At 43.1% G+C, this 24,541-nt stretch overlaps 1 protein-coding gene across 1 annotated transcript; it reads right to left on the reverse strand.

The window, feature by feature from the left end:
- Positions 1–2,036: 2,036 nt before the first annotated feature.
- On the reverse strand, positions 2,037–15,335 carry med1 (mediator complex subunit 1). The gene is made up of 16 exons (XM_074662828.1): positions 15,141–15,335; positions 13,864–13,970; positions 11,879–11,957; positions 11,593–11,647; positions 11,352–11,484; positions 11,206–11,234; positions 10,349–10,420; positions 9,493–9,567; positions 8,624–8,784; positions 8,424–8,535; positions 8,176–8,300; positions 7,950–8,077; positions 6,938–7,139; positions 6,751–6,846; positions 6,546–6,651; positions 2,037–6,456 (listed from the first exon to the last, which is right to left on the reverse strand). Exons 1-16 carry the CDS (start codon positions 15,259–15,261, stop codon positions 2,631–2,633), a joined length of 5,427 nt encoding a protein of 1,808 aa, XP_074518929.1. The 5' UTR covers positions 15,262–15,335; the 3' UTR covers positions 2,037–2,630.
- Positions 15,336–24,541: the final 9,206 nt, after the last annotated feature.

Raw genomic sequence — 24,541 nt, forward strand, 5'->3', positions numbered from 1 at the left:
TTTGTGAACATTACTTTCTGAGCAGCGTTTAAGGTGTTTGATCTAAAACTGAGTCTTTGTCTGGACATGCTGTTTCATCTCTTCAATGACAGTAACATTATCAATTTCAGTGGATGAGGCCTGATCAGTGTCAGAATTGTTGAGGGCTTCTCCTACCAAAAAGCAGGGGCGGAAATAATTAATTACAAACACTCAAGTTACTATAATTAAGCTGATTTTTTTAGTACTCGTGAGAACAATGTACGCCATGTAATCTACTTCATTACTTTTAAAATCACAAGTCACCACTGAGTACGGCCACCATCTGAATCAATATTCAAACCTTCAATCTGCATATTGTTAAAGGCTGTCTGATCACTAATACATGAATGATGTAAGGGAAGGAAAACTCCACCACCGCAAGTACAGTGTCTGAAGGTGAAATACAAACTCAACACAGTTGATACTTAAGTTTACACTCGATAAGTGGCCGTGGTCATGGGTGTACCTGGAGGATTTCTTCATGTACAGAGGGAGAAAAGGAGACAGGCTGCAGATGTAATGCATCGATTAGCCTGAATGCTTTCCGATTACCTCAAGATGTTCATTTCTTGGATAGCTTATGAGGTTAATGCAAATATTCTTCTTGTACTGCTTTCAAACTCTCGAACACACGCCACTTGAACATCATGCAAATGGCGACAAATAACGACTGGCTGCATATTTTTTCTGCAACACAGGCAACGTTGTGATCACATGTAAGAAGCTGCACATCAGGTATCCAGAGTGATGTGCACAAGCTGCCTCCAGACAACAGGTGGCCTATAAACATTATCGGTTGATGTCATGATAACACCATGTCCTGTTGAGATTTTCTTCATTAGCCACTGAGAGGTGAAGACAACTTTAAAATAATAAGTAGACGCACAAACATTAAAAGTTTCTGTGTGTCTGTTATCGGGGTGAGCATATGGAACAGTGAGGAATTAAAGAAATGTTCGAGTAAAAACAAGTTTAAAAAAATGTACAAAATGATATTTGCAAGATACCATAATGAAGAGAATTAAGGAGTCTGAAAATATTATATGGTTATTATTAAAATATAATGATGGTGAGAGAATTATATATATCTGTTTGAAATTATAATTACTTAATTTGATTAAATTAATTAATTGGATAGAAGTTTTCTGTTGCAATGTCCAAGCATTAAACAAGGGTGCGTGGACATAGTTGACTTTGTTTGAGTGCATAACATCTGCATCGGTTTATAAATAATTGTTTGGTAAAGGGGTGGGAATTAATAAGTTTATTCTTCATCCCACTCCTTTTCGAATATGTGATTAGAAAATGTCTGTTTGTATTTGTTTCTGTCTTTGACAGAAATTTCACTTTGACCTCATGTTCGAAATAAATTGAATAAAAATAAATAAATAAATAAATAAATAAAAAACACTAACTTTGTATGTTTTTTGTTAAACACAAAATCTACAAGTTTAATATCACAATCCTGTTTGGATCTTTCTTAATTTCCTCATGTGTGTGGAAAAAAAAAATGGGTCTTGATGAAATACAATGGATTGCTTTTTTTAACCTGGAAGTTTTTCTACTTCATTTGTTGTGATATTACAGTGAACAGAGAGGTGATCCTTTTTACAGTGTATGTAAAACCTAATGTAAACCTTGTCACATACCAATAGGGGGCAAGGCTTGAATTGTGGAAATAACTGCTTTGGGTAGGAAGATTTTATTTCTTGTCGAAGCAGCTGTAAGATGATTTTGGTAAAAAAATCAATTAAAAAAAACTATTTTTTGCTCAAAATATGTTAAAGATCAGTATTTTAAGAAGGTTATGGGAGGTATAAGACATGTTTACTTACTCCTCAGAGTGTAGAGAAGTGACACAAACTAAAGTAACTTAAACTATTTCATTAAAAATTTACAAACTACCAACAAAATCTTTCAACACCACATTCTTTGTTATTTTTGATAGAAAAAACAAAATGACAAAATATTTCTTTCCAGGAGTGAAATGTTTACTTGAAGCTTTCAAAAGTTTAACAGTTATAAAATTACAAGCTTTCACATTACCCCCTTTTTTCATCACTCATCATCGCTGGCTGCAGTCTTCTTTCACTACACTATTATACACACTTTTAAAAAAAGTATCAAAATCTAAAACTTCCCATTTGGATCTGAAAGAGGCAACTTAACACTGTACTCTCCTTGCTTTACAATACTCTGTTCTTATAACAGATGATAAAATGGTGACAACGGTTATTCAAGCCATATGAACAGCAGCTTGATTGCTAAATGAAAAGTGATTAATGTGTAGTTCTATGACAGGATCAATGTCAATGGCTCTAAAAATACACTTTGATCAGAACTTTTTAAGGAAACACAACTTGGAGTGATTGAAAGACAGAGAAGCAACTTCTATTCCTGCAAATCAAATCCTTTCCCATCCCAGCAATACTGTGACATGACAGTAAAACTTACTTAAATACATAAAAACAGGTCATGGATCAAGACACCCAGACGTTTCTTTTATCCAGTTCCCACTAGGGATCAATAAATACACATTTCTTATTTATGTTAAAGGCATGTTAAAATGTTCGGGGTGGGGACAAACCAAAGGCAGAGTTGAGTTAAAATCACAGGTTGCCAGTCAGCGCAGAGTCCATGAGGTCATCGTCTTCGTTCCTCATGTACATCGGACTGGGCCGGGATGGACGCTCTGAGCTCAGCATGGACATAGACGAATCCGAGGCAGATATCGGCGACCGAGACCAACTGTCTGCTTTTATCGAGTGTGAGGACTGCCCCATGGACATGGAGGACTTCTTCTTCTCCTTGTCTCTGTCCCGTTCTCTGTCTCTGTCCCTCTCCCGCTCCCTTTCTTTCTGCTTCTTCTTCTCCTTCTTGTGTTTCTTGTGCTTCTCCCCTGAGCTGAGGGGAATGGAGCTCATGTAGTCCTGCGGAGGGAGTGGGCGGACAGCCTGGTCGTCGTCAGAGCTCGGGCTGTTCTGATGGGACTTCTCGGCCACAGAGCTGCTCCCAGACTCGCTCTCGCTGTCGTGGTTGAGCGGGGTGTATCCTGGGGAGCGGCTGTGGCTCGGGGAGGAGCGGTCATGCTTAGGAGTAGAACCGCTGAAGAGAGGGGACGCTTTGAGGCTGGAGATCTGAGGGCGCATTGAGTCACCTGATCCTTCGCCTTTCTGAAGAGTCACTTTGGCCTTGATGCTTGGCGAGCCACCATCAGGTTTGCTAATTATAATTTTAGCCAGACCAGTTGAGCCCACCCCTCCTGATTTAGAGTCCATCATCTTCTTATCCCCACTGCTCCCCCCTGACACAGAAACTTTCGCTTTTGCCTCTTTGTCTGACTTCTCTCGCTTATACTCTCCGCTTTGGGAGGAAGAGGAATGCTTAGACGGACCCATATTTGAAGGCCCACTGCCTGGGACATTACCGGGACCACCACTCCCAGGAGCAGAACCAGAACCAGATCCACCTACAGGTGGTCCTCCCTCACAACCATCCTCCCCCACACCTCCTCCACCAACGCTCTTCAGTTTGTCTATCACAGCTGTCAGAGAGGGTTTCTTGTTCCGACTGGGAGACTTCCCTTTGGCGTTGGGATTATTCGCATTGTTTTGACCGCCACCTCCACTTCCACCTCCGCTTCCCCCACCTCCTCCACTTCCTCCTCCGCTTCCCCCACCCCCTCCACCCCCACCACCGTACTGAGCCTGTGAGCCCCCTGAGAAGGTCATGGAGCCAGAAGACGAGGAGGAGCTAGAGGAGGATGAGGAAGATGTGGAACCAGAGGAGCTCCCGCCCATCTGCTTCTGGGAGCCTCCTGAAGACTTCGACCCTCCAGAGCTGCCACCTCCAGAGCCCATAGGTGATTTAGCCTTAGAGGAAGGAGGGGTTCCTGGGACCTGGGACTGCTGCATTTTCATCGGAGAGGACAATTTATCTCCAGAGCTGCTGGAGCGGGAGTGGGAAGGGGAGATGTTTGGCTTGATGTTGGGATTCATGAGCGACCCGGGAGGCTTTCCACCTTGTGTTTTAATCTTATTACTTCCAAGCCCTCCTCCACTCCCTCCAGGCCCTGACAGCCCATGTTTTGTGATTGGGGAGGATCCTGGTTTTCCAACACCCATTCCTTGGGAAGAACCTTTAGACTGGGAAGTCCCACCTCCTATTCCTGCGCTCCCTGGCTTGGAGCTTCCACCTTGTGTGCTTGATCCATCCTTTGACTTAATCTTCCCAGAGGACGACGAGTGAGAGTGGTGGCTTTTGCTGCTGCTTGTTCCACCTGTTCCTCCTGTACTACTCGAGGCTGAGCTGCTGGAAGTGTACCCACTGTGGGAGGATGATTTACCCCCGGTTATAGTCCCTTTTGCAATCTGAATAGTGATTTTGGGAATGGGAGGTGTGGCACCGCCTGGAGGAGTTTGTGAACGTCCTGAACTACCAGGAGACTTGGAGCCTCCTCCACTTATGCTTCCACCTGAGCCTGAGCCACCACTAGGTGGCGTGTAGGGTCGCCCCCCTGAGCTGTGAGAAGGGGATTTTCCATCAGGGTCCAGCTTTTTGCGTTTTGGGGGCTTTTCTTTGGACTTCCCCTCACTAGATGGAGTCCTGCTACGTTTGACCTGCTTGCCCTCTGATGAGCTGCTCCCCATCCCAGAACTGCTTCCTCCACTTCCTCCGTTCTCATCCTTTGGCCGCATTAGTCCCTGTTGCTGTTTGACTTTGGGCTCTGCACTTTTAAAGTCACCAAGACCCATGATAAGAGGGCTCTGAGACCCCCCTCCATGTGTGTCTCCCAAATCTGGAGCTTGCCCAAGAAGAGGTTTACCTCCACTGCTGTTTCTTTCAAAGACTATACCCATGTCAAAAGGGTCCTTTAGCGAGGGTTCTGGGGTGCTCTGTCCATGGGGCGTTGGGTTCTGAGGAGTTCCAGATGGAGTATTTTGCTGGCTGCTTACCCCAAAGCTCTTGACTAGGTCCATGTCTCCATCTGCACTTGGCGAGCTGTCGTCGAAGTAGTTCTGAGAGAAGCCCTGACCTGAGTTCAGAAGGTCTGGGTTGAAATCAGCAGCATCAGGGAAGAAGTTTGTGGAAGAAGAGTCACTGGTGGGAGTGGCTGCAGTTGCTGCTTCAGCAATTAAGTCAGCAGCATCAGTGAAAGGATTCTCGTTGCTGTTGGTGTTAAATATGTCTGCAGAGTCAAACACGGCACTGCCCTGGCCCGAGCTGGATGAGTCTCGAATTGGTGTACCAAGTGGACCCCCATCCTCCCCACCACTGCCAATAGGGTGCTGCCCATGGCTGCCTTTCCCTGTCTGCTCCGGCAAATCAGACAAGATTTCAGTGATATCAGGTCCAATGCTGTCAGAGCTGGAGAGACGCAGGCGAGGTGGGACAGCTCCCTGTTGATGCTGCTGCTGTGACTGGACATGGGACTGTGGATACTGCAGGCTGGGGCCAGAGGGTGGAGTTCCACACTGGCTGGGCGCTGGAGTGATGCTATGAGGTGTGTCTAGTCCATCACCGGCTAAGTTGACATCAAAGATGGAATTCTGAGATGCATCCACATCCATAGAAAGGAGCTCACGGTGGAAGTCATCCTCATGTGTGACTTGATGGTGCTGGTGGTGCAGCGGCATGGAAGAGCCCTGCTGGGATTTCATTCCTAAACCAGAACCCGGACCAGCACCAGGGGCTGCTCCAGGCAACACGCCACCTTTCTCTGTCCCCCGTGGACGCTTCTTCTTTCCTTTTGTGTTAGTTCCAGGGCAGGTTCCACTCATACCATCAGTGCGTGGGGAACCAGATGAAGAATTCTGCCTCTCCAAAGGACTTGAGCTGTACAGTGTAGCAAAATCTTGTGTGGGGTTGTCTTTTAACAAGTTCATCAACATGGGATGATTTTTGGTGTTGCTGGCTGGAGAGGATGTAGGGGGTGGCGTCTGGTGGGGCGGTGGTGCATTCTGCGAGCTCGGACTGGAACCTACGCTTCCAGTTATCTGTAACAGACTTGTCAGAATGGGATTCTGGGTCACTTTGTTGTAGTCATCTGTATGTCCTTGACCAACCTGCTGTTGCTGATGTTGTTGCTGCATCTGTTGCTGGCCAGCCACCCCTCCTTGAGTTGGACACCCTCCGTCTTGGCTTTGTCGTTCTGCTCGGGACATCCCAAACAAGGAAGTAATTGGTCCCGCAAAATTTGGTCCCCCAGGCGGTCCACCTCCAGTGGGAGTGTTTCCCTCTGTGAGCCCAGGCAGTCCCATGGGGTTTCCTCCTTCTCCTGCTGCCATGCTGTAGTTGGGGCTCCCAGAAGGTGGCAGGTTATTCTTCACCATGATTTCCACCGTCTGTGCAATCAGTGAGAGGGCCGGAGTGTCTGCCTGGATGGTCTCTGCTTTCCTCCGGATGGCCCGCATGGTTACAGGGATTGACATGCATCTGGGAAGAGGAGGAGGAAACAATTAGTTGAGGAACAAAATGTTTTCAGTTGTGCATTTCGAAAGAAGGAGTACAACCGGATGTCTCACCTCTGCACCACTTTGGTTATGAATTCATCAGTGCAGATCAAAGCATCTGACAGCCCTTTGTACAGTTTGCAGGATACTTGTCTGGAGTCAATCACCTCCATCACCACTGCAGGAAGGAGGCGGGATAGGACAGAGGGCTCATATTAACAAATATTGTGAATATTTATTCCTACACAAGCTGAATTTTATAAGAGCAGATGCTCACCACAAACTAGAGACTCATTGACTGGATGCTGGAAGGAGACGCTGAAACTTGAGTCGGTCAAAGGACAAACTTCAAACTGAAGGAGGCCAGCACTGTCTGAAAGATCATCACCAAAAATATCACATTTGTAAAATGGGTACAATCAGGATCTTGTCCAAACTCAGTCAATCAGAGGCCAGAAACTTGCCTTCTTTGATGGAAGTTCGTTTCACACAGCTGCCAATCAAAGTGTTATAAGCTGCCTGGTGCCGAATGATGTCCAACAGGGTTGGCACTTGTGCTGGGTGACGAAAGGGGATCTTGGACACCAGTGCTCCTTGGAGAGAATGACCGTCTTGGACCGGGGCGTCACCGTTAAGAAAGTAACAGTGCTGCTGATCGGGCAACACCTGTGGGTGCATAAAGACAGTAGCCACGTTTACATGAGGAGTTTTCCGAATGACTTTTCCGAAATCAGTAGTATACATGGAAAGGAATATTCCAATCTCTGGTCTACATGCGCCGCTGTAATCAAACAGAATAGTCAATGGGGCATGTGCAGAAAAACATAAACATCACTAGATTTATCAAAGCTGGAGGACGACAGTTTGTTTATCACGGTGTTGCAATGCTCCGTATTGCGAGTTTGTCGTCCGTCCAGTCTTGTAATTATGTTCATTTCTTTCAAAGTTTGGATCAAAAACAAACTTTCCAGCAGTCCAGTGCTGACGGCTCGCCACCATTTTTAAAGTTGAGGAACGTCTCTAGGTGCGTCTTACGTCATATCTGAGCATGCGCTGAAAGAACGTACCCTGACAACTTTCCGTTTGAGTGGATACATGATACCTCAATCGGTTTGGGGAAAGGAATATTCCACCCCTGTGAAACCGATTAAATGTCCATTCAGATTGGTACTTTTCTTTTGGAATGAGGTGTATACAAAGGTTAAATTCTTTCCGTTTGAGCAAATAAACCGAATGCAAGCAGAATATTTGGGTCCATGTATACGTGGCTAGTGTTGAACAAGATGAATGAATTAGGTAGCTAATACACATATGATGGAGAAAAATAATAAATCTGATAGCTCTGTGATAAGATAATAATGTAGTTGATTTTATTTTTGAGTTACAGTAAGTCAATAAATGAAAAGGCTAACTTAACAGCAGGAAAGAAAATGTCATTAGAAAAGTCAACATATCAATGATCTGAGGCTCACTGACCGAATAGAAGTGCATGTTGTGTGATGGCGGCGGAGTAGAGCTGCCCTCTTCAAGGAGCTGCCGCTGACTCTGAACTATCAGCTGGTAGAGAGGTGAGAGGCTGGGGGGACTGTCGAACACTGGGATGGCTTTGAGGAAGAAAAAGAGAAATTTCAGTCATAATCATCACATAAAACAAGCATCTTTCTTTAAGAAGAAGTAACTGGAGTACACAGGGTGAACTCACAAGTAGCACTGCCCAGTCCCTGGATGAAGGACAGAGAGAAAGGCATCGGCCTGTTCATCTTGAGGAAAAAACAAGCTGGCAGGTCCACACAGTTAGAGTTGGTCACATTGGAGAAAGACGGTGTCCTGAAATTCAACACAAAAGAATCATCAGATGTCTGTTTTCTCAGACCAGGAAATCTTTTGAGTAACTGTTTATTTTTTGTCAAAAAGTCTCCCGAGTTGCAATTTAGTCTACAATATCATTACCCCTTGTTGTCCACAGGGTGCGATCCAGTTATGAGTGGAGCAATCGGGAGCTTGTACACCGCAGACGTTCCTTCAATTGTCACTGAAACACTGACACCCAGAGAGCGTGGAACTACAAAAGCAAAAACAAAATCCATTACCAAATGCTGCATCATGCTTTTCCACATTAAAGAATTTATTCACTTCCTCTTTGATCTTACTGTTGTCTGTTTGGGTGAGCTGTGAGCCAATCCCCTCCTCAAAGACATCATAAGGGGACACATAACACTGAAGAGTAACAAGATGGCCACCGCTTCTAGCCGTCAGCAAGCCCACGCTGCCATGAAGGACAGTCTCTACTGTGTTAGCATTGGTTGCTAACCTAGAAAAAAAAATACAGGGAAGTTTTTCAAATTGTGCTGTCTGTTTGCCAGTTCACATTAAATGTAGGGTCTGCAGAAGTTTCCCTCAAAAATGAAAGTCAACATTTACAGGAAGGATTCTGCTCAGTCGGGCCTCTATACATGTGTGTCAGTGTCTGTGTCTGCCTCAACCCCCTCCTCAGCCTGTATGATGATGTTTTGGTTGTGTCGGGACGTTTCTGGGAGGAGAGTAAGGGGGGTTACATGAGCCAATCGCAGCACCCCCAGTGTGCAAGTGACTGGGTGGGCGTTGGCGAAAGAAAAAGAAAACCAAATTTAAACCAAAAGCTTTTCCCTAAATGAGGGTAAAGCTTGGCTTGACCTTCGCTCACTTTCGGTAGGAGAGCAGCACAAGACAAAGAGTGACGTGAGTTAGCTTTCTGCTGACCAGGTATGTGTCAAATACCTGTGATTAGCTTGTCCTAACATGACAAGTCAGGTGCAAGGCTCTCAAGTCTCTCCCACACAGTAACATGATGCTCCAGGAAGATGCTGGGCCAGTGAGAGTGTTCATGTAGCTTCGGTTGGAGGTTGTGGGTGTGTGCTGCTGCTGGCACTGAGCCAACAAGGAGGAGGATCCCAGTTTGAATGTTGTGTTTACTAACTATAACAAAAATTCCCACAGACCCTACCTTTGAGATACAATGGTTGAGTGCATAGAAACTTACCTAAACATGTGCATCATCTTGGTCAGATCAAGCTCCAGGGACTGCAGTGCAATATACATCTTGGTTTTTAGCTTACTGAAACCCAAAAACAAAGTAATATGAGACAACTGGCACCATAGTTACAACACTTACAAGGACAAATCTACATTTGTGTGTTAAAACATGTTTAATCTGGGGTAGGTGTTTTGCTCTTTCACTCCCCATGTGATATTTGAGTATTTTGTTGAGATGCATACTTGGGATGTAAAACCCTTTTTAATCATATTTAATTTAAAAAGTGTGTTGTGTTTTAGTGTGTATCTCTGGTTAGTGACACCCACTGTCTGGTTGTAAACAAGCAAAGATGACAGATGGCCTCTTGTAGCACATCTTGGTTAAAAAAAAAAAACAGAATATGGAGGTGATGTTGTATGAACGCTGTGCCTGGTTGAGCTGAGAATGATGTGACACAAACACAAGTATTTGGACACTGACTTAAAGGGGAGGACAAAATGCCAGGGCTGCTAGGTTTGCTAACGTTAGCCACACTCAGAAAACCTGCTGATATCATTTACATGCACTGGTGTTTAGTGGTGTTGTGAGCTAACTTTATTTAGAAACAAACACATGCCTGGGTTCGTTTCACATCTTTTGTGACTTAACTAGACACAGCTTCTGTATATTACTACATCCAAAAAAGTATTCAGTTTCAGTTAAAATACTGTTGAGCAAATGAGTTCTTTGGAAATCCCTAACTCCTATTACAGTAAAAATACAAAACAAGTACTTGACTGAACCATCAGTTTTGGAAAATGAGTAAAATAAATGATGCTCGTCCTTTCTTTTTCTTTTCCTGCTAAGTTGCATTTCTACTTACTTGTCTCCAGGAAGCTTATACAGTTCAACAAGTCCTTTCAGATGTTTGGAAAACTCTTCAAAGTTCTTCTCCCTGATATGAAGGAGGAGAGAGAAGACACTGACTACATTGACATGTGCACCATATTCCATTATTTACAATAATGAAAATAGAATAATGGGTAGGAGGCATGTAAACACCTTATTCCAACTGTCATAACCTGATTAAGCTCATTTTCTGATTACTGAAAACCTGGACAACCTCTCAAATAAACCAGATACGTCAGCAATCCGGCTTTGTTCTGTTGCGTGTTGACTGTGATGGTTAACCCACACCGGCTGCATGTTTGATCAATCTTCGCTACGCTGAATTTATGAGTCACAGCTTTGCGTCAGTCAAAAATAGGATGGCTGTGAATTATCTGCGACATGTTGGACCAGCCACACAGACCTACGGCAACAGAACAGATCCAGTGTGGGTTGACACACTGACTTGAATGAAAACCTATCCTATCTGTTTGCCATGACGTAACAGAGACAGACTGCAGACACATCTGGTGTATTTCAGCCGTAAGACCCCTGGCATGTCTGAATCAATCCAAATATTGGGTCATGTAAATTTGTTATTCAGAATACACTCAGACACTACTACTACGACTGCTACATTTTTTTTCAGAATATGCTGATTAACATGTAAACGAGAATATTCCAGTGGCTCGGCACTTTGAGGAATTTTCTGGGATTCTGCCTTAACCAGAATATGGACATCAATAGGAATATGGTGTGCATGTGAACGCTGTCATTGACCTTCTATAACAGAAACAGAACTCTGCAGTCATCATATGAGATTGCACAGTGCAGAGTTTGGTTTCTACTTACCTCAAATGCTGAATCAACTCAGGGCAACTCTGTGACAAACAAAACAAGAAAGATGATTTAATATCCACAGCTGAATGACCTTTTTTTTCAGTAAAAAAAAACAAACATAAATTCAACATCCCTTATCCAAGACCTCATGAACTGACCGTAGGGTTTTCTCCCTGATGAGCAACTTTTACGTCCACAAGCTGCCCGATGGTGTCCAGCTGCACCTCCACATAGAACATGTCTGATGTGATGTAACACTCTGTTCCTGATGGGCTGAGGTGTGAGCCAAGCCTTTACAGATAAGTGGTGAAAACAGCAGATATTTCAGAGCTCCCCTCCAAACCATTTAACACTGAGGGACATAAATGATAAAACATGGGCAAAAGGAAAATAACTTACATGTTTTGTCGTGCGATGGATTCTAGACGATCTGTCATGGAGGGCAAAGATGAGACTGAAAAAGAAAATAAAGAGATAAAGGAAGTTAAAATCCCATCATAACAATGAACAGAACCTATTACCATAAGTTTGCCCTGTACCAGCTAGTTGTTAGCCCTAGCCCCCTCATTAACATAAACTAGAATATTCAACAGTTATTTTCATCATCATGCAAAATGACACGCTGAAATGGAAAACCCTGCTCCGCTGTCCCTTGTGTTCTCGTCCTTTGCATTGACGGCCTCACCTTTCAGCGCTCTCTGCAGGGTCTCCAGGCAGGTGAGCAGGAGCTGGTGACCTGCTGCGTTCATCACGCCCCGCTTCTCCTGGGTCACAGCATGAAGAGAAACAGAGGAGTGAGGAACGGGTTGGAGTCGAAAAAGTGCTCGACAAACAAGATTTGACTTTCATGTTTGTTTGTTTTAAAACTCCCATAGCTGGCACAAAAGTTTTGACGCTTAAAGGTCACTACAATACTTTTAGGTTATGTATGAATGCTAAAAAGCTCCAAGTGGAATAAAGTGATAAATTGCTTTAGATATGTTAAAAATAGTTGGTGTCCTCTGTAAGTGCTGCAATGAATTGATAAGGGACTGTCTAATGGTATAGCCACACCAAACGTGAATTTGCGGCGAGATTACATACAAAGTCAAAGCAAAGATGCGTTTAGATCCCGATTCGCCCCGGGCGGCGCATTTGGGGCGTTTGGCGTGGTGCGTTTGGGCAGCAGACTCGAATTCACTCAAGTCGAAAATATTGAACTTTTGACGCGAATTTGCGTGAAGGCTTGCCGCGGCCGCCAATCAGTGATGACATTCCCACATGACGTCATTGATTTGATGACGTTGGGGGGGGGACCACCACCTGCTCCGGCTCCAACTCCTCCGGAAGATGGAGGAGAAAACAATCTGTGTGGTGTGTCATTATCCAGAGTTATACGATATGAGGTGTGTACTCTACAGAGACCGGAAAAAAAAGGAGCAGGCTTGGGTGAAAGTTGCTGAGGAGACAGGTTTTGAAGGTAAGTTCTGTAAACATTCGTTCCCAGCTGGATCTGCCTGCACGGGTCATCACTGAGTCCGACTGTGTTTTCCTCAGTGGAGTTTTGAGCCTGATAGAGAGGAGGAAAGAGCGGGACAGGGGCAGAGCCAGGGAAAAGATGGAAGTTCTCTGCGGTTCTCTCTTTCCCTGACCCCTTCCTTATCCCCAGGGAGACCTCCGGGAGACCTGGGTCGGGGGTTCGGGTGGTTGGGGGTTAGGAGGGTCGAGGATGAGATCGCGGGGATCGCTCGTCCATCCCACCGGAGATAGATCTTACGTTCCCAACAACGATGACCAACAATGAGCCATACAAAGTGATGATCCACTCCAAATACAAAGATGACGAAAAAGAGACTGAAAAAATTACAAGAAACAGACAAAGAAGAGAGAGCTACTGCAACAGGCAGCTACTTGGGCAGCACCTAGAAACAAAAAAAAAAAAAAAAAGAGGCAGCAGGCATTGATTGTGATCTCCAAAGCTTTTACACACTCTCATGTCATGCTTTTGAAACCACAGCTCATTGTTTTTCAGATGCTCTTTTGGACTTTCGGTCTTTAAATGAACGAGCTCTCTACTCCGCATGCGCAGTGCCGTGCTAACGCACGTTCGCCCCTCAGCTTGTCAAAATAGTCCAGCGGCGAGACTCTGGCATTCACGTGGCGCGTTACAGGCGATTCGCACAAATAAATTTGTGAGTTCGCGTTTGGTGTGGCCGCAGCATAAGACACTTCTCAAAGGCTGGGTCAGTTTGGATATTGTTTTTGCTAAAGATTTATTCAAGTTGCAAGTAGTTTTTTTTCCTCACCTACAAAAAAGAAAACTGAAATATGATAATCATATTTACAGTTAACTGAATGCCTTTATTGCAAGATTCCATAACTTCTCCCTTGTGCAGAGTTAAAACTTACTGATCTTTTGACATATAGGCTGTCTCTACCTTGTTATTGAATCTATTATTGTGAATGTTAGTGATTCCTCAAAGAACACAAGAAGAAAGCTTGCTTGCATTCTGACTATATCATTTCTATCCTGCCTTCTGTTCATTTGCATTATCAACTCAGGTCTAAGCAGAGCATAAACAAAGGGCAACATGTCCTTGCTGAAAGAAACATTTACAATTAAATGCTGTCATAAACTACTTCTAGAGCTCTTTCTGTCTCATTTTGCGGATAAAGATTTGTCTCTCTTACCATGGCCTGACGCACAACCTTGGAGGTCTCCTGCCACGGCCGGGATGCGTTGTGCTTGGCATGAAGCCTCTCCAGCAAGGCAGCCATGCGACTCTGCTTCTCTGCCTCTGAAAAGATGGATGTTAAACAAAACATTAGTTCAAAAGAATGACATTGTACCAATGTATTTTCTTTTTTGGTAAGAGACTTTCACAGCCTAAACACCAATATTTGATATGACTGAAACACTGTATCATTAAATGACACACTGATATATTTTAATGCTACAAGTCTGAGGATTTTGATTTGTTTCAGTTGCTAGCAGCAGAAAGCTGTCATACAGTCTTGTACACCCAAAACTACAACAGCACTTATCTAAAACAAACTACATTACAAACACTGCACTATTATTTAAAACGATAGAGTTGACGACATGTCAGTTGATCTTGAAGTGTTGATAGATGTCATGCTTGTATATTTTTAACTGGTTATGGTACATTTGGATGAGGAGAGTGCTTGTTAAATCTTTGAAAAAATATGTATTACACGAAATTTTGTTTTAAGTCTTGACAGTTTCTTCAATATATACACCTACGTCTTTCCAGAGTCTCTATAGTCTGAGGCATAAAATAAGTTTCTTTTCTTTTGGCGTAATCGACTCTAATCACCGAAAACCGTAAAAAAAAAAAAAAAAAAAAACCTTCGACGACTCGCCATCAATATGAAAATTCAAATAACAATCCAGTCGCGTGAACCATTGTTGAAACTATAAAACATACCCAGTTTGAGTTCGGTTCAAGATATCAGAGAAACTCAGGCTAACGTTTATCAGTATCTGTCATAACAATGCACTAAAGTGCCACAGCTCCTAACTTTGTATTTGACTCTGCTCCACACCTTTATTGAGAATACTGAAATATTCCGTTGTGTCGATAATTTAAATTCAATGAGTTATTTGTAACCCCTATAGTTACAGTTCATAAATGTTCCTCAAAGTTAGCGAAATGCTAACATTAGCATGTGCTATCTACAAGGAATTAGCCAACGGCTAACTCATAAAGCAAAACACAATGATAAGTGCTTAAGGCACCAACCACTGCAATTGCTGAAATAATCAAATTCAAGTAAGATATGTTTTACATTGACAATATGTACTATGTCACAGCAGAAGAGCGTTGTAAGGCTGTTGTGTCGGTTAAGTTAGCAAGTAGCTGCGGGTAGCTTTATGGAGCTAGAACATCAAAACAAAAGCAAAATAAGCAGATCAGGAAAAATAAACCCCTGGGATGCATTCACACCTGTAGACTCCTCGGGTTTAAGTCGATCTCCATGAGTTTGATTCCCCCCTTGCTGAACCGAGAGAGAAAGTTCTCTTGCAGGGCTGCCGCTCTGCATGGAAACACCAGGCCCCGCCGCCATTGTCCCCCGCTTGCTGTTTCAGTTTCCCCGCTGCGCTTTCCCAGATTCTTCCATCTGGGCTTCCGTACTGACTGTTCCACACAGCTTATGCTCCACACTGAGGCAGAAAGTAAGTAAGTAACCTTTTCTGAAGATATAATCGAGTGTATTCTAAGTTAGTTATTCATATGTTGTGTAAATATATTTACGTATTTTTTTTGTGGACAATATTTAAAAAAAAGAATTAGGAGGTTTGATCATTGACTGTTTAATTAACATTCTGATTCAACTCTGTCTTGTTTCTTCTATTTCCCATGGATTTTTACAAGCATGCCGAAACAAGACAGTGTTTGCATTTCTTCAAAAGTAACTCAAACCTTTTGACTGAACAGCTTAAAACAAAAGACAGTTTCTGATGAAGACTCCAGATGGCGTACAATCACTGCGAGTAAATGATTCATGATCTGCCAAGAACAGCCAACAGCCAAAATCCAAAGAAAGGTTGAAATATTCATGTTTGTCGACATTTGAAGCATAATTATTTTTAGTCTTGACATGATTGTTTTTACCACTATTTTTCTTCAACACCTTAGCTTATGACTTAGTGACACGGTGGAAAAAAAAGAAAACAAAGCAGTAGATTAAGACATTGTAAGCAGTCACGCGTCTGCACTGCCAACCACACACACACACACACAAACACACACACACACAGACACACACACACACACACACACACACACACACACACAGACACACACACACACACACACACACACACACACACACACACACACACACACACACACACAGACACACACACACACACACACACACACACACACACACACACACACACACACACACACACACACACACACCTGAGCCTTTTGTACAGCTGAGCCTGTGGCAATGAGGGCTCTCTGGGGAGGATTTTCCCACCAACCATTATGACCTGCCTGAGAGAGGGAGCAGGAGTGTGTGTGCATGAATACATGTGCATTTGTGCATTTGCGATGATAGATTTGAGAACATGGGCATAAAACCACACACACCATTTACACACAGGAGATAGCTATAGACAGCAGTGGAGATGGAGAGGGACCAGCTTGGCATCGGCTGAGACAGTAGACAGACCCACAGATAGACATGAGAAAAGAGGGGAGGTGCCGCTATGTAATTGATGTGCCCACCAGGAGCTTTAGCTGGCTGCCTGGCAAGGCAGAGGAGGTGGGCACCGCTGCCAAGACAGCAGTCGGAGAAAAGGGAAGGGAGGCTCGGGCCTTGGGGAGCACAGTAGCGGGGCTGAAACCATGCCCATCAATCAGAGGCTAGTTCACCTTGCCATGCCAAGCGGGACCCCCCTCTGTGCCGAGGGAAGGGGTGGCACAGGGAGTGAAGCTGGCACACTTGCTAAACCTTCCCTAATCCTCCTGGTGGGTGTATCAGTGCCATGTTCAAATGGCAGAAGGGTGGACGGAGCCAGACACGGGGGAAAGAAAAGAAAGTTCAACTCCCATTTTGAGAGTGGTGTCACTGCGTTGTTGACATCTTTTAAAAATATTACTCAACTGAAATCAGGAAAAAGCCACAGGTTAGTATTTTAGGAAAAACTTTACAAAATTGGATACTTCTGTTCTGAACATTTGGAACAATGTGTTGCCTTTTTTGTATCAATAATGTATCTGGTAATTCACAATTTTTACAAACTACATGCTAAAGTGTTTAGTCTAAGCAGCAAACAGTAATTAATTAAATAAAATGGTAAATGAGAAACATATTAACAGAGACAGATGCAAAAATGAACATGTTACTTGCAGTTATGGCTCAATACAGCGATTTAGAGAAACATATTTGACACTTTACAACCCTATTCTAGTCACCCTGCTGCCACATCAGTCCCAGAGTTAACGTTCATTTGACACATTTTATGACCATGTCCCAGCTTTTCTTTCTGAAGTTGCTCCATAGACACATTTATAGATGGATGGATTCTTGGTACAATGACTCACATTATTTTTTATTTTCCATTTTTCACCATTTTAATCCATTTTGATTTCATTTCAAGGGATTAATCCATGTCTTTTTTGATGTTATGTTATTGTTTTTTTAATATATATTTGAGTACTATACCAGAATGAATAAAAGACGTATACTTGTGTGAGTGGTGGGAGCATCCGTTGATATAAATACTTAAACTTTTTACGTAACTCAGTGCTACAGCAATATTAAATATAGTGCCTACTTATGTGTATTCCACTAAATAAAGTGATTAAAGCCATTCTTCTGTCTTTCTCCAGCCTCGGTCCGCACATGAACGCTAAACACTTGTTTAACCCCTTCAGAAAAAAATAAAAGAAACCCAAGCTGCCAATGTTCAGTTTGCACCAACTTAAAGTAGAATGTTTAGTTTGATGTTTCAAACTTTTCTCTACTTATATTTTGGACCAATTGTGCAAACTTTCAATTTATTCTTTTTTACTTTTTGTACCAAGAACAGTTTTTTCTCTTGACAAATACAGATCATACTTTCAGAATAATGCTTTTTGATTAACGTATGTACATCACATGTCAGTTGCTTAGTTCCTTTTTCAGTTTTGGTCCATTTTTCCAGTTTTTCTGCCACATATTGGATGAATACTTGGGCATCCTTTCTTACAATTTTATCATGAAAAGATACACATTTTTTCCATATACCCCAGTAATTTTGTCAAGCATTTTGTTTTCATTTGAAACTATCAAGTTCCCAGAGTGCATCTGCATGATAAGATTAAAAAAAAAAAAAAATGGGGGGCTCTTACCTTATAAGAAACAGGGCTAACATGTACAACCCTACAGAAGACAGACAGAACAAACAAAGTATTAAAGTTCCTCTGAGGCACTTTCAGTTTGCATTGATTATGGCGCCCCCGGTGGACAACATTTTCTCTTTGCTGAGTTTGAGCACATACAGTTTTTTTTTCTGCTGAAAATGCAAATGAAATGTGTCACTGTACAAACAAAATAGTAAAACATTGAACTTTAGCATGGCCATGTTAATTGCCTCGTTTGGCACCTACCCCCTGCAGATTTTACGAGCATTAAAATTAACTTTAAGACTCAGTCTTTTGTGTGATGGCCTTGTTTGCTGTATTAAATCATGTTGAGACATCATTATGAATTTCCGTTTGTCTCTCACATGAGCATTAGAGGATCCAAACAGTGTTATTATCATGCATAATTTTGTGACATAACCTGACGTAATGCACCTTTTTGACTTACCAGGCAAAAACACTTGAACAGAAAAGATATGATACTCAGTTTAATGCTTATAATACAAAAAAATGTAAGTTTACGGAAAAAAGAATTATAATCCTTTTCCTTTTTTGCTTCTATTCCCAGAACCATCCAGCATAAAAGGATATGACTGTATAAAATATCCATTAACACATGTTTGATTTCTGCTGCATGTTTCCGGTTTAAACACAGGGGGATGTAGGTGCGTGAACAGCTTGGCAACCTTATTGAGCGCTTTGAAGTTGACTCCCCTCCTTTTTTTGCCATCTTTCTAGCTGAACTCACATTTTACCTGCTGTGAATCAAGATAGCCTATTTGATGCATACATGCCTCCTTGGCAATCCACAGCTACTGCTCGAATTAAACAGGCGATACAAATGACAGATTTGCTGTATGGTTTGTGCGGTTGGTTTACAAGGAGTTTTATTAAGCTGAGTCCTGTACAAAATGTGCCAAACAAAAGAAAAGACTGAGCCTTTTCTTTCTTTCTTTTTTTCTTTTTTTTTCTTTTTTTTTCTTTTGCTTTTCACCTCTCATACAAGTTTGAGATCAGTGAGCCTGGAGGCTGGAAGCAGTCCAGAAAAACAGTGAAGCATTATCAGGACACAGTTTCTGCTTCTTTGGCAGCGAGTGCCTTGAAGTGTAAGGGCAGCTGGGAAGACTAGCTGGGAGGGTGGTGGAGGGAGAGGGAGAGGGGGGGGAGGAGGGGGTCGGCCCTATAGGACCATTTGTGATGAGGCTCATTTGCACAACGGCACTTAATTGGCTACAACAATTAATTAATGTGTTGGAAAGTTGGCACAAAAAGTTCATTTAAGAGGGTTTTAATAAGCAATTAGGGGGAAGTAACCAGTGAGGTAGAAGGGAGCGCAAATAAAAAAATAAAAAGATGCAGAAACTCTGAAAGTGTAAACTCCAGCTCTTTGGGAATAATGTGCCATATCTGAAGAGCAGGATGTGGTTTGCTATTATGGGTAGTTACTCCGCGTCCCATTGTGTGCACTGATGACATTAAAATACATTGTTTTCTCCCCACACTTTAACAACCCCAACTGTTCATGGCACCCACTTTCCAAAAACGGCAGTGCCACCCCCCTTCCTTCACTCTCCCTCCCACTGTCTGCCTCCCTCTCTTCTTCTTCGCTCTGTGTATGAAATATCGCATGACTAATGAGTGGAGCAGGTTGAAATCCTGGGGAAGATGTCCTTGGAAGACGAATGCATTTTCTGCAGAATAATTAACTTAATTAACAAATTCACATGCATATTCATCAGCCTATTAATGTCTCCTCTGCGCGGCTTGATGAGCAGTGGGGTAATAACCATCTCATTTGCATAGCCTGTTCACACGACGCCCCGTTTTTAAAGACAAAATAAGGGAAGGAAGATAGCGCAGGAGCAGGACGGAAGGGAGGAATTGCAAGAGACAACAAATAGAAAGACAAGGGTGAGGCACAGCGGGGGTTATGTGTAGAGGTGAGGAAGTGACGTGGAGGCCGGTTGGGGATAGGGTAACAGTTTATCTGACGGATGGGTGACATGAGCCCCAACAGATTGACTCCATCTCTCTGCCTCTCTTCCTCATCCCTCCAGTCAACCTTGTAAACCATCTTCCCCCCTCCTGCTGTTCTATCACCATCTCCCTGCATCCATGCCATAATATTCCCCCTCTTAAAAGCTGTTTCCCCCTCACTTTTTAATGACCATTTTAGAGTTATATCCAAGTCAGAGTTGCTGATTAGATGTTTGCCTTGGTAAATTGGGCCTCTACATTCAATGGGAAACACAGAATCATATCAGCCTGCCCTCTCCGTGTGTCTGTCTGTCTCTTCCTCCCCGTCCTACACTCTCTCAGGGGGAATCTTCTTGGCATTGCTCCACTCCTTTCTTCTTTCCTTACTGCCAGCCTGCTGCTGCCGCCGCTGCTGCTGCCGCCGCTTTTACCGCTCTCTGCACACAACCTGGTGCTCCTAGCAACGCCACCTCTCGCGCGTACACTCCACATGGCCGCCCAAAGCTGTGCGCATGTGTGCGCCAAACACGCACACCTCATGTTTGCTGTAGGTTTACTGCCAATCTCATGTTTGTGTCTGTACCAACATAAACCCTCAGTCCACAGCATATAGGCTGAGTGTTTATTCAGACACTTTGGAAGATGATGAAAAATGAAGGGAAATTGTCGAGCAATAACCCTGCATGCTGTCAGCACTTCTGTCTGCTCCACTTTGGAAAAGTGGAACCCAAAAACTTTGGGCAAGTCAATGATAATCTATTTAGGTTATCATTCATGAGAAATTCACATTGCCCATGTTGAGCATTTCATTGTCTCATCTACGATCGCTTCATGTTGGAGCGTTCAGCATGGTTTTAGTTTGTCTTTACTAATGTTGAAAATGTTGCTGTGCCTCTTGAAATGTTACTGATGTGTAATAAATGCACTTACCTTTTAAAGGAGCATAAAATCATTTGCTTCTCCCTTAGCCTCTGCGTAAACCCAAAGAAGGCCTACATCTTTACAAAGTGCTTCTTCTTGACTGGTACTACACAAGACTCACAGCTTTCTCATTTTCATTTGTACATTTTTTTTCTTAGAGACACAGAAATTAACATTTCTAATCCTCATAAATTTCCCCTTTTTTTCTCTGACATAACATTTTTTTCCAGATCATGATTCGATTCTTCTTCTGTGACACAAAGTGCTCTTGGATTCTTTCTAAAAAGCTGCGGTCTCCTTTAAAGGAATGGTCTGCAGGGTTTTCCTAAAAAATAAAGTCAACTTTTACAGGAATAATCCTGCTCAATCGTCACTTCTCAGGCTATATGCATGTGTGTCAGTGTCTGTGTCTGCATCAACCCTCTCCTCTGCCTGGATGTTGGTGTTTTGGTTGTGGTGGGACACTTCTGGCTGGGGAGTAAGTGTGGTTACATCAGCCAATCACAGCATGCTCAGTGCACAAGCGACTTTGTGTGTTGATTAGCAAGTGGAAGACGCTACCCTCAGTGGCTATCAGAGTGGACGTAAAACTGAGAGAGAAAAATGCCAAACGAGGGTGAACCTTGGCTCGACTTTCACTTGCTTTCAGGAACTTGGAGAACAGCTCAGGGAAGAGCAATGTGAGTTAGCTTTCTGCTAATCAGGTATGTGTTGAATACCCGTGATTAGCTTGTGCTAACATGCCAAGTCAGGTGCACAGCTCTCAAGTCTCTCCCAGCATAGAAACGCGATGCTACAGGTGGTTGCTGGGCTAGTAAGTGTGTTCATGTAGTCACGGTTGGAGGCTGTGGGTGTGTGCTGCTGCTGGCACTGAGCCAAGGAGGAGGAGCCCAGTTTGAATGTTGAGTTTACTAACAAGTAACCAAACTTCTTTCAAATCCTACCTTCAAGGTCCCCCACTTCACAAACTCCTTCCATCTGGAGGCCTGTCAGGGGCAACCCTTGGTGTTTAAGGCCACCTCATCAAGTCTAGTCGGTCCTTTCTGTAATGACATCATCATTTCCGCAAGTGTCAGGAAAATCTTGTGCTATTTGTTTTGAGCAGTTTTCTTTTTGCAACTGTCAAATTGAGTGGACAGTAACTAATGTTTGAGACTTTATTACTTTACCACTTGAGTCTGATTCATTTGAGTTGGCGCAGAACCAATCACAGGTAATGTTGGGCTACCAAGGAGGATGCACCTGATGCTTCCAAAAGCAGGATGTTGATTGGCTGCATTCAAGCAGCCTTTGACAACCCTTACAGCCCTCAGATGTGGGCACAATAGTTTGATTTTTTGCGCATTGTTCCCACTTTAATGTTTTCAATCTTTCTTGTCCAAGAACAAAATTCTGAAGTGAACATCTGATGGTCTTATCTTACGGTTGTCTTTTAAATTCTCAGATCAGCCATGGGGATGCCGGTTGGCCCAACACAGGCTGTGCTGCGAGAGGAAGAGCTAGGGAAGGCGATTGAGATACAGAGCATTAGCCGGTGTCAGGAGGAAATTAAAGGGCAGATCGCTTTCTTAATCAGAGCACAAGCACAGCGTTAAGAAGGAATTAGGTCGACAGCTGCTGTGTGGCTGCTTACCTTGCTTTCGCTCTTTTCCCTTCCTCATGTGCACACATGTTCTTCACAAACTGTCTTTTTATTTCCCTCCACTTCCCCCTCCACTTCTACCCTCAGCCGCTCTAGTTGCTATTTTATTGTCTCCTGACTACTTTTTTGCATTTTTCCTGGCTTCTTAGTCTATGTCCAATATTTTCCCAAAAATATGTAAAGAGGAGGAGTGATGGATGATGGATGGAGCTGGTTTTTGGTTCTGTTCCAGGAGGCTCAGTAGTCCCCCTGTGGCTGATGGATGAGCTGTCATTGTTGAGCTCTTCCATGAACACCTGAGATGAATGGACAAACAGCAGTGGTCCTTTTACTCTGTATCCATCTTCCTCTGCTTAGATACATGCTGCTGTCCACACTGGTCCCCCACCCACACACACACACACACACACACACACACACACACACACACACACACACACACACACAGAGCGCTGATATGAGACTAAAACTGCTATTTTTAGACTGAATCACCTAATGGCCAATATTTCATACTACGAGCTACATTTGTTGCTCGACCATTGATGCAGAAATCTGGTAAAGTTTCTTTTATTTCTTAAGATCTCATGAATTTAAGAAAGATTTGTATTGTAGATAAAAAAAAAATCTCTAAAAATAAGAATTCCCTTTTCGAGAAAAGAAACGTTTTTACCAACTCTCAAATTGGGAGAATTTGTACAAATAGCCATGACCCTGTAAATGTAGGGATATCCGCTACTTCCACTCCAGGAAACGGGAAAAGATCCAGTCATAGATCTCATCTTGAGTCATTATTATTCTTGTCCTGATGTGTCACCCTTTCAAAATAACATTTCTGGGTCCAAGTCCCTTCTTTCAGTGTGCTGCAGCGCTGTGTTCTGGGGTGTTCAGCCCATCTGACTCTAAAGATCTACACAGGAAATGGATGAAGGCGATCACTGCGTAAACAAAACGCAGAGTGGGTAGTGACATGCAAAAAAGGACTGTGAGTTGGTATTGAACCTAGACTAGCTCAAGGGCTAACCTTATAGGGCTCAGGACCAAACCGCCAGGCCATACCAACACCCCATACTGCTACAATTTAGACTGAGAACTACAACAAGCTCTTGGTACAGCACACATTTTGTGGCGTTTCTGCTGATGAACCGTCCTGCTTCTTGTGCCAGGCAAATTCAATTCGATCCCATAAGGTGAAGCTACAACTCTGCAGTCAGTCCATTGATGGGTGGATAGATTTGTCACTTACCATACCTCGCTGCTCACAGCCTTTTTTGAAACAAAGCTTGATTGTTCTTTGTAACAAAGAGCCACATGCCAATCACAAAGAAGACGAAATGCTGGATGTCTTCCCTTGTAGCTCTTTGTTTACCATATCACGTTTTTCTTCTTCGTTGGATTTATTAAGGAGGTGTCGCACTGCTATGGTGTCATGCTAACCAAAATGGCTATTGACATCCGACTTATATGCCGCCTACCACTAGGGGAACGGTTGGCTGTGGAAACATGAACAGGATCAGGCTTTGCGGATCCAACCCGTCCCAAATTGCATCAAGTGAAATAATAATACGTTCATCAATCTGAACCCCACACCAACAGAGCCAATCCACCAACAACCATCAACCAACACTTTGGAAAACTCTCAGAATCTACTGTGATCAACAAACCCAGTGAAATAAAAGTTAGTTACCTGGTTTGGTACATTCAGTATCATAATGATCTCCTTTTTCAAACTCCTCTTCTCGTCGAAATTTACCTGATTCATACCATAAATGTTTGTTTTGCTGCCTCAAGTCAACAGATTAGGTTATCTGACCACAAGACTACACAGGTTTAATACAGTTTTAAATCTGTGCAAATTAAAAAAAAATAAGTTTTGCTTAATTTTATTTATTTATTTATTTTTGAAATGGGATTAGACCCAGGTTCAGCTCCATCATTCTATTGTGTGAAA

The sequence above is a fragment of the Halichoeres trimaculatus genome, unplaced genomic scaffold, assembly GCF_033239565.1.
Source record: "Halichoeres trimaculatus isolate MK-OKI-2021-1 unplaced genomic scaffold, fHalTri1.1 fHalTri1_scaffold_23, whole genome shotgun sequence".
In the NCBI taxonomy this organism is placed as follows: Eukaryota; Metazoa; Chordata; class Actinopteri; order Labriformes; family Labridae; genus Halichoeres; species Halichoeres trimaculatus.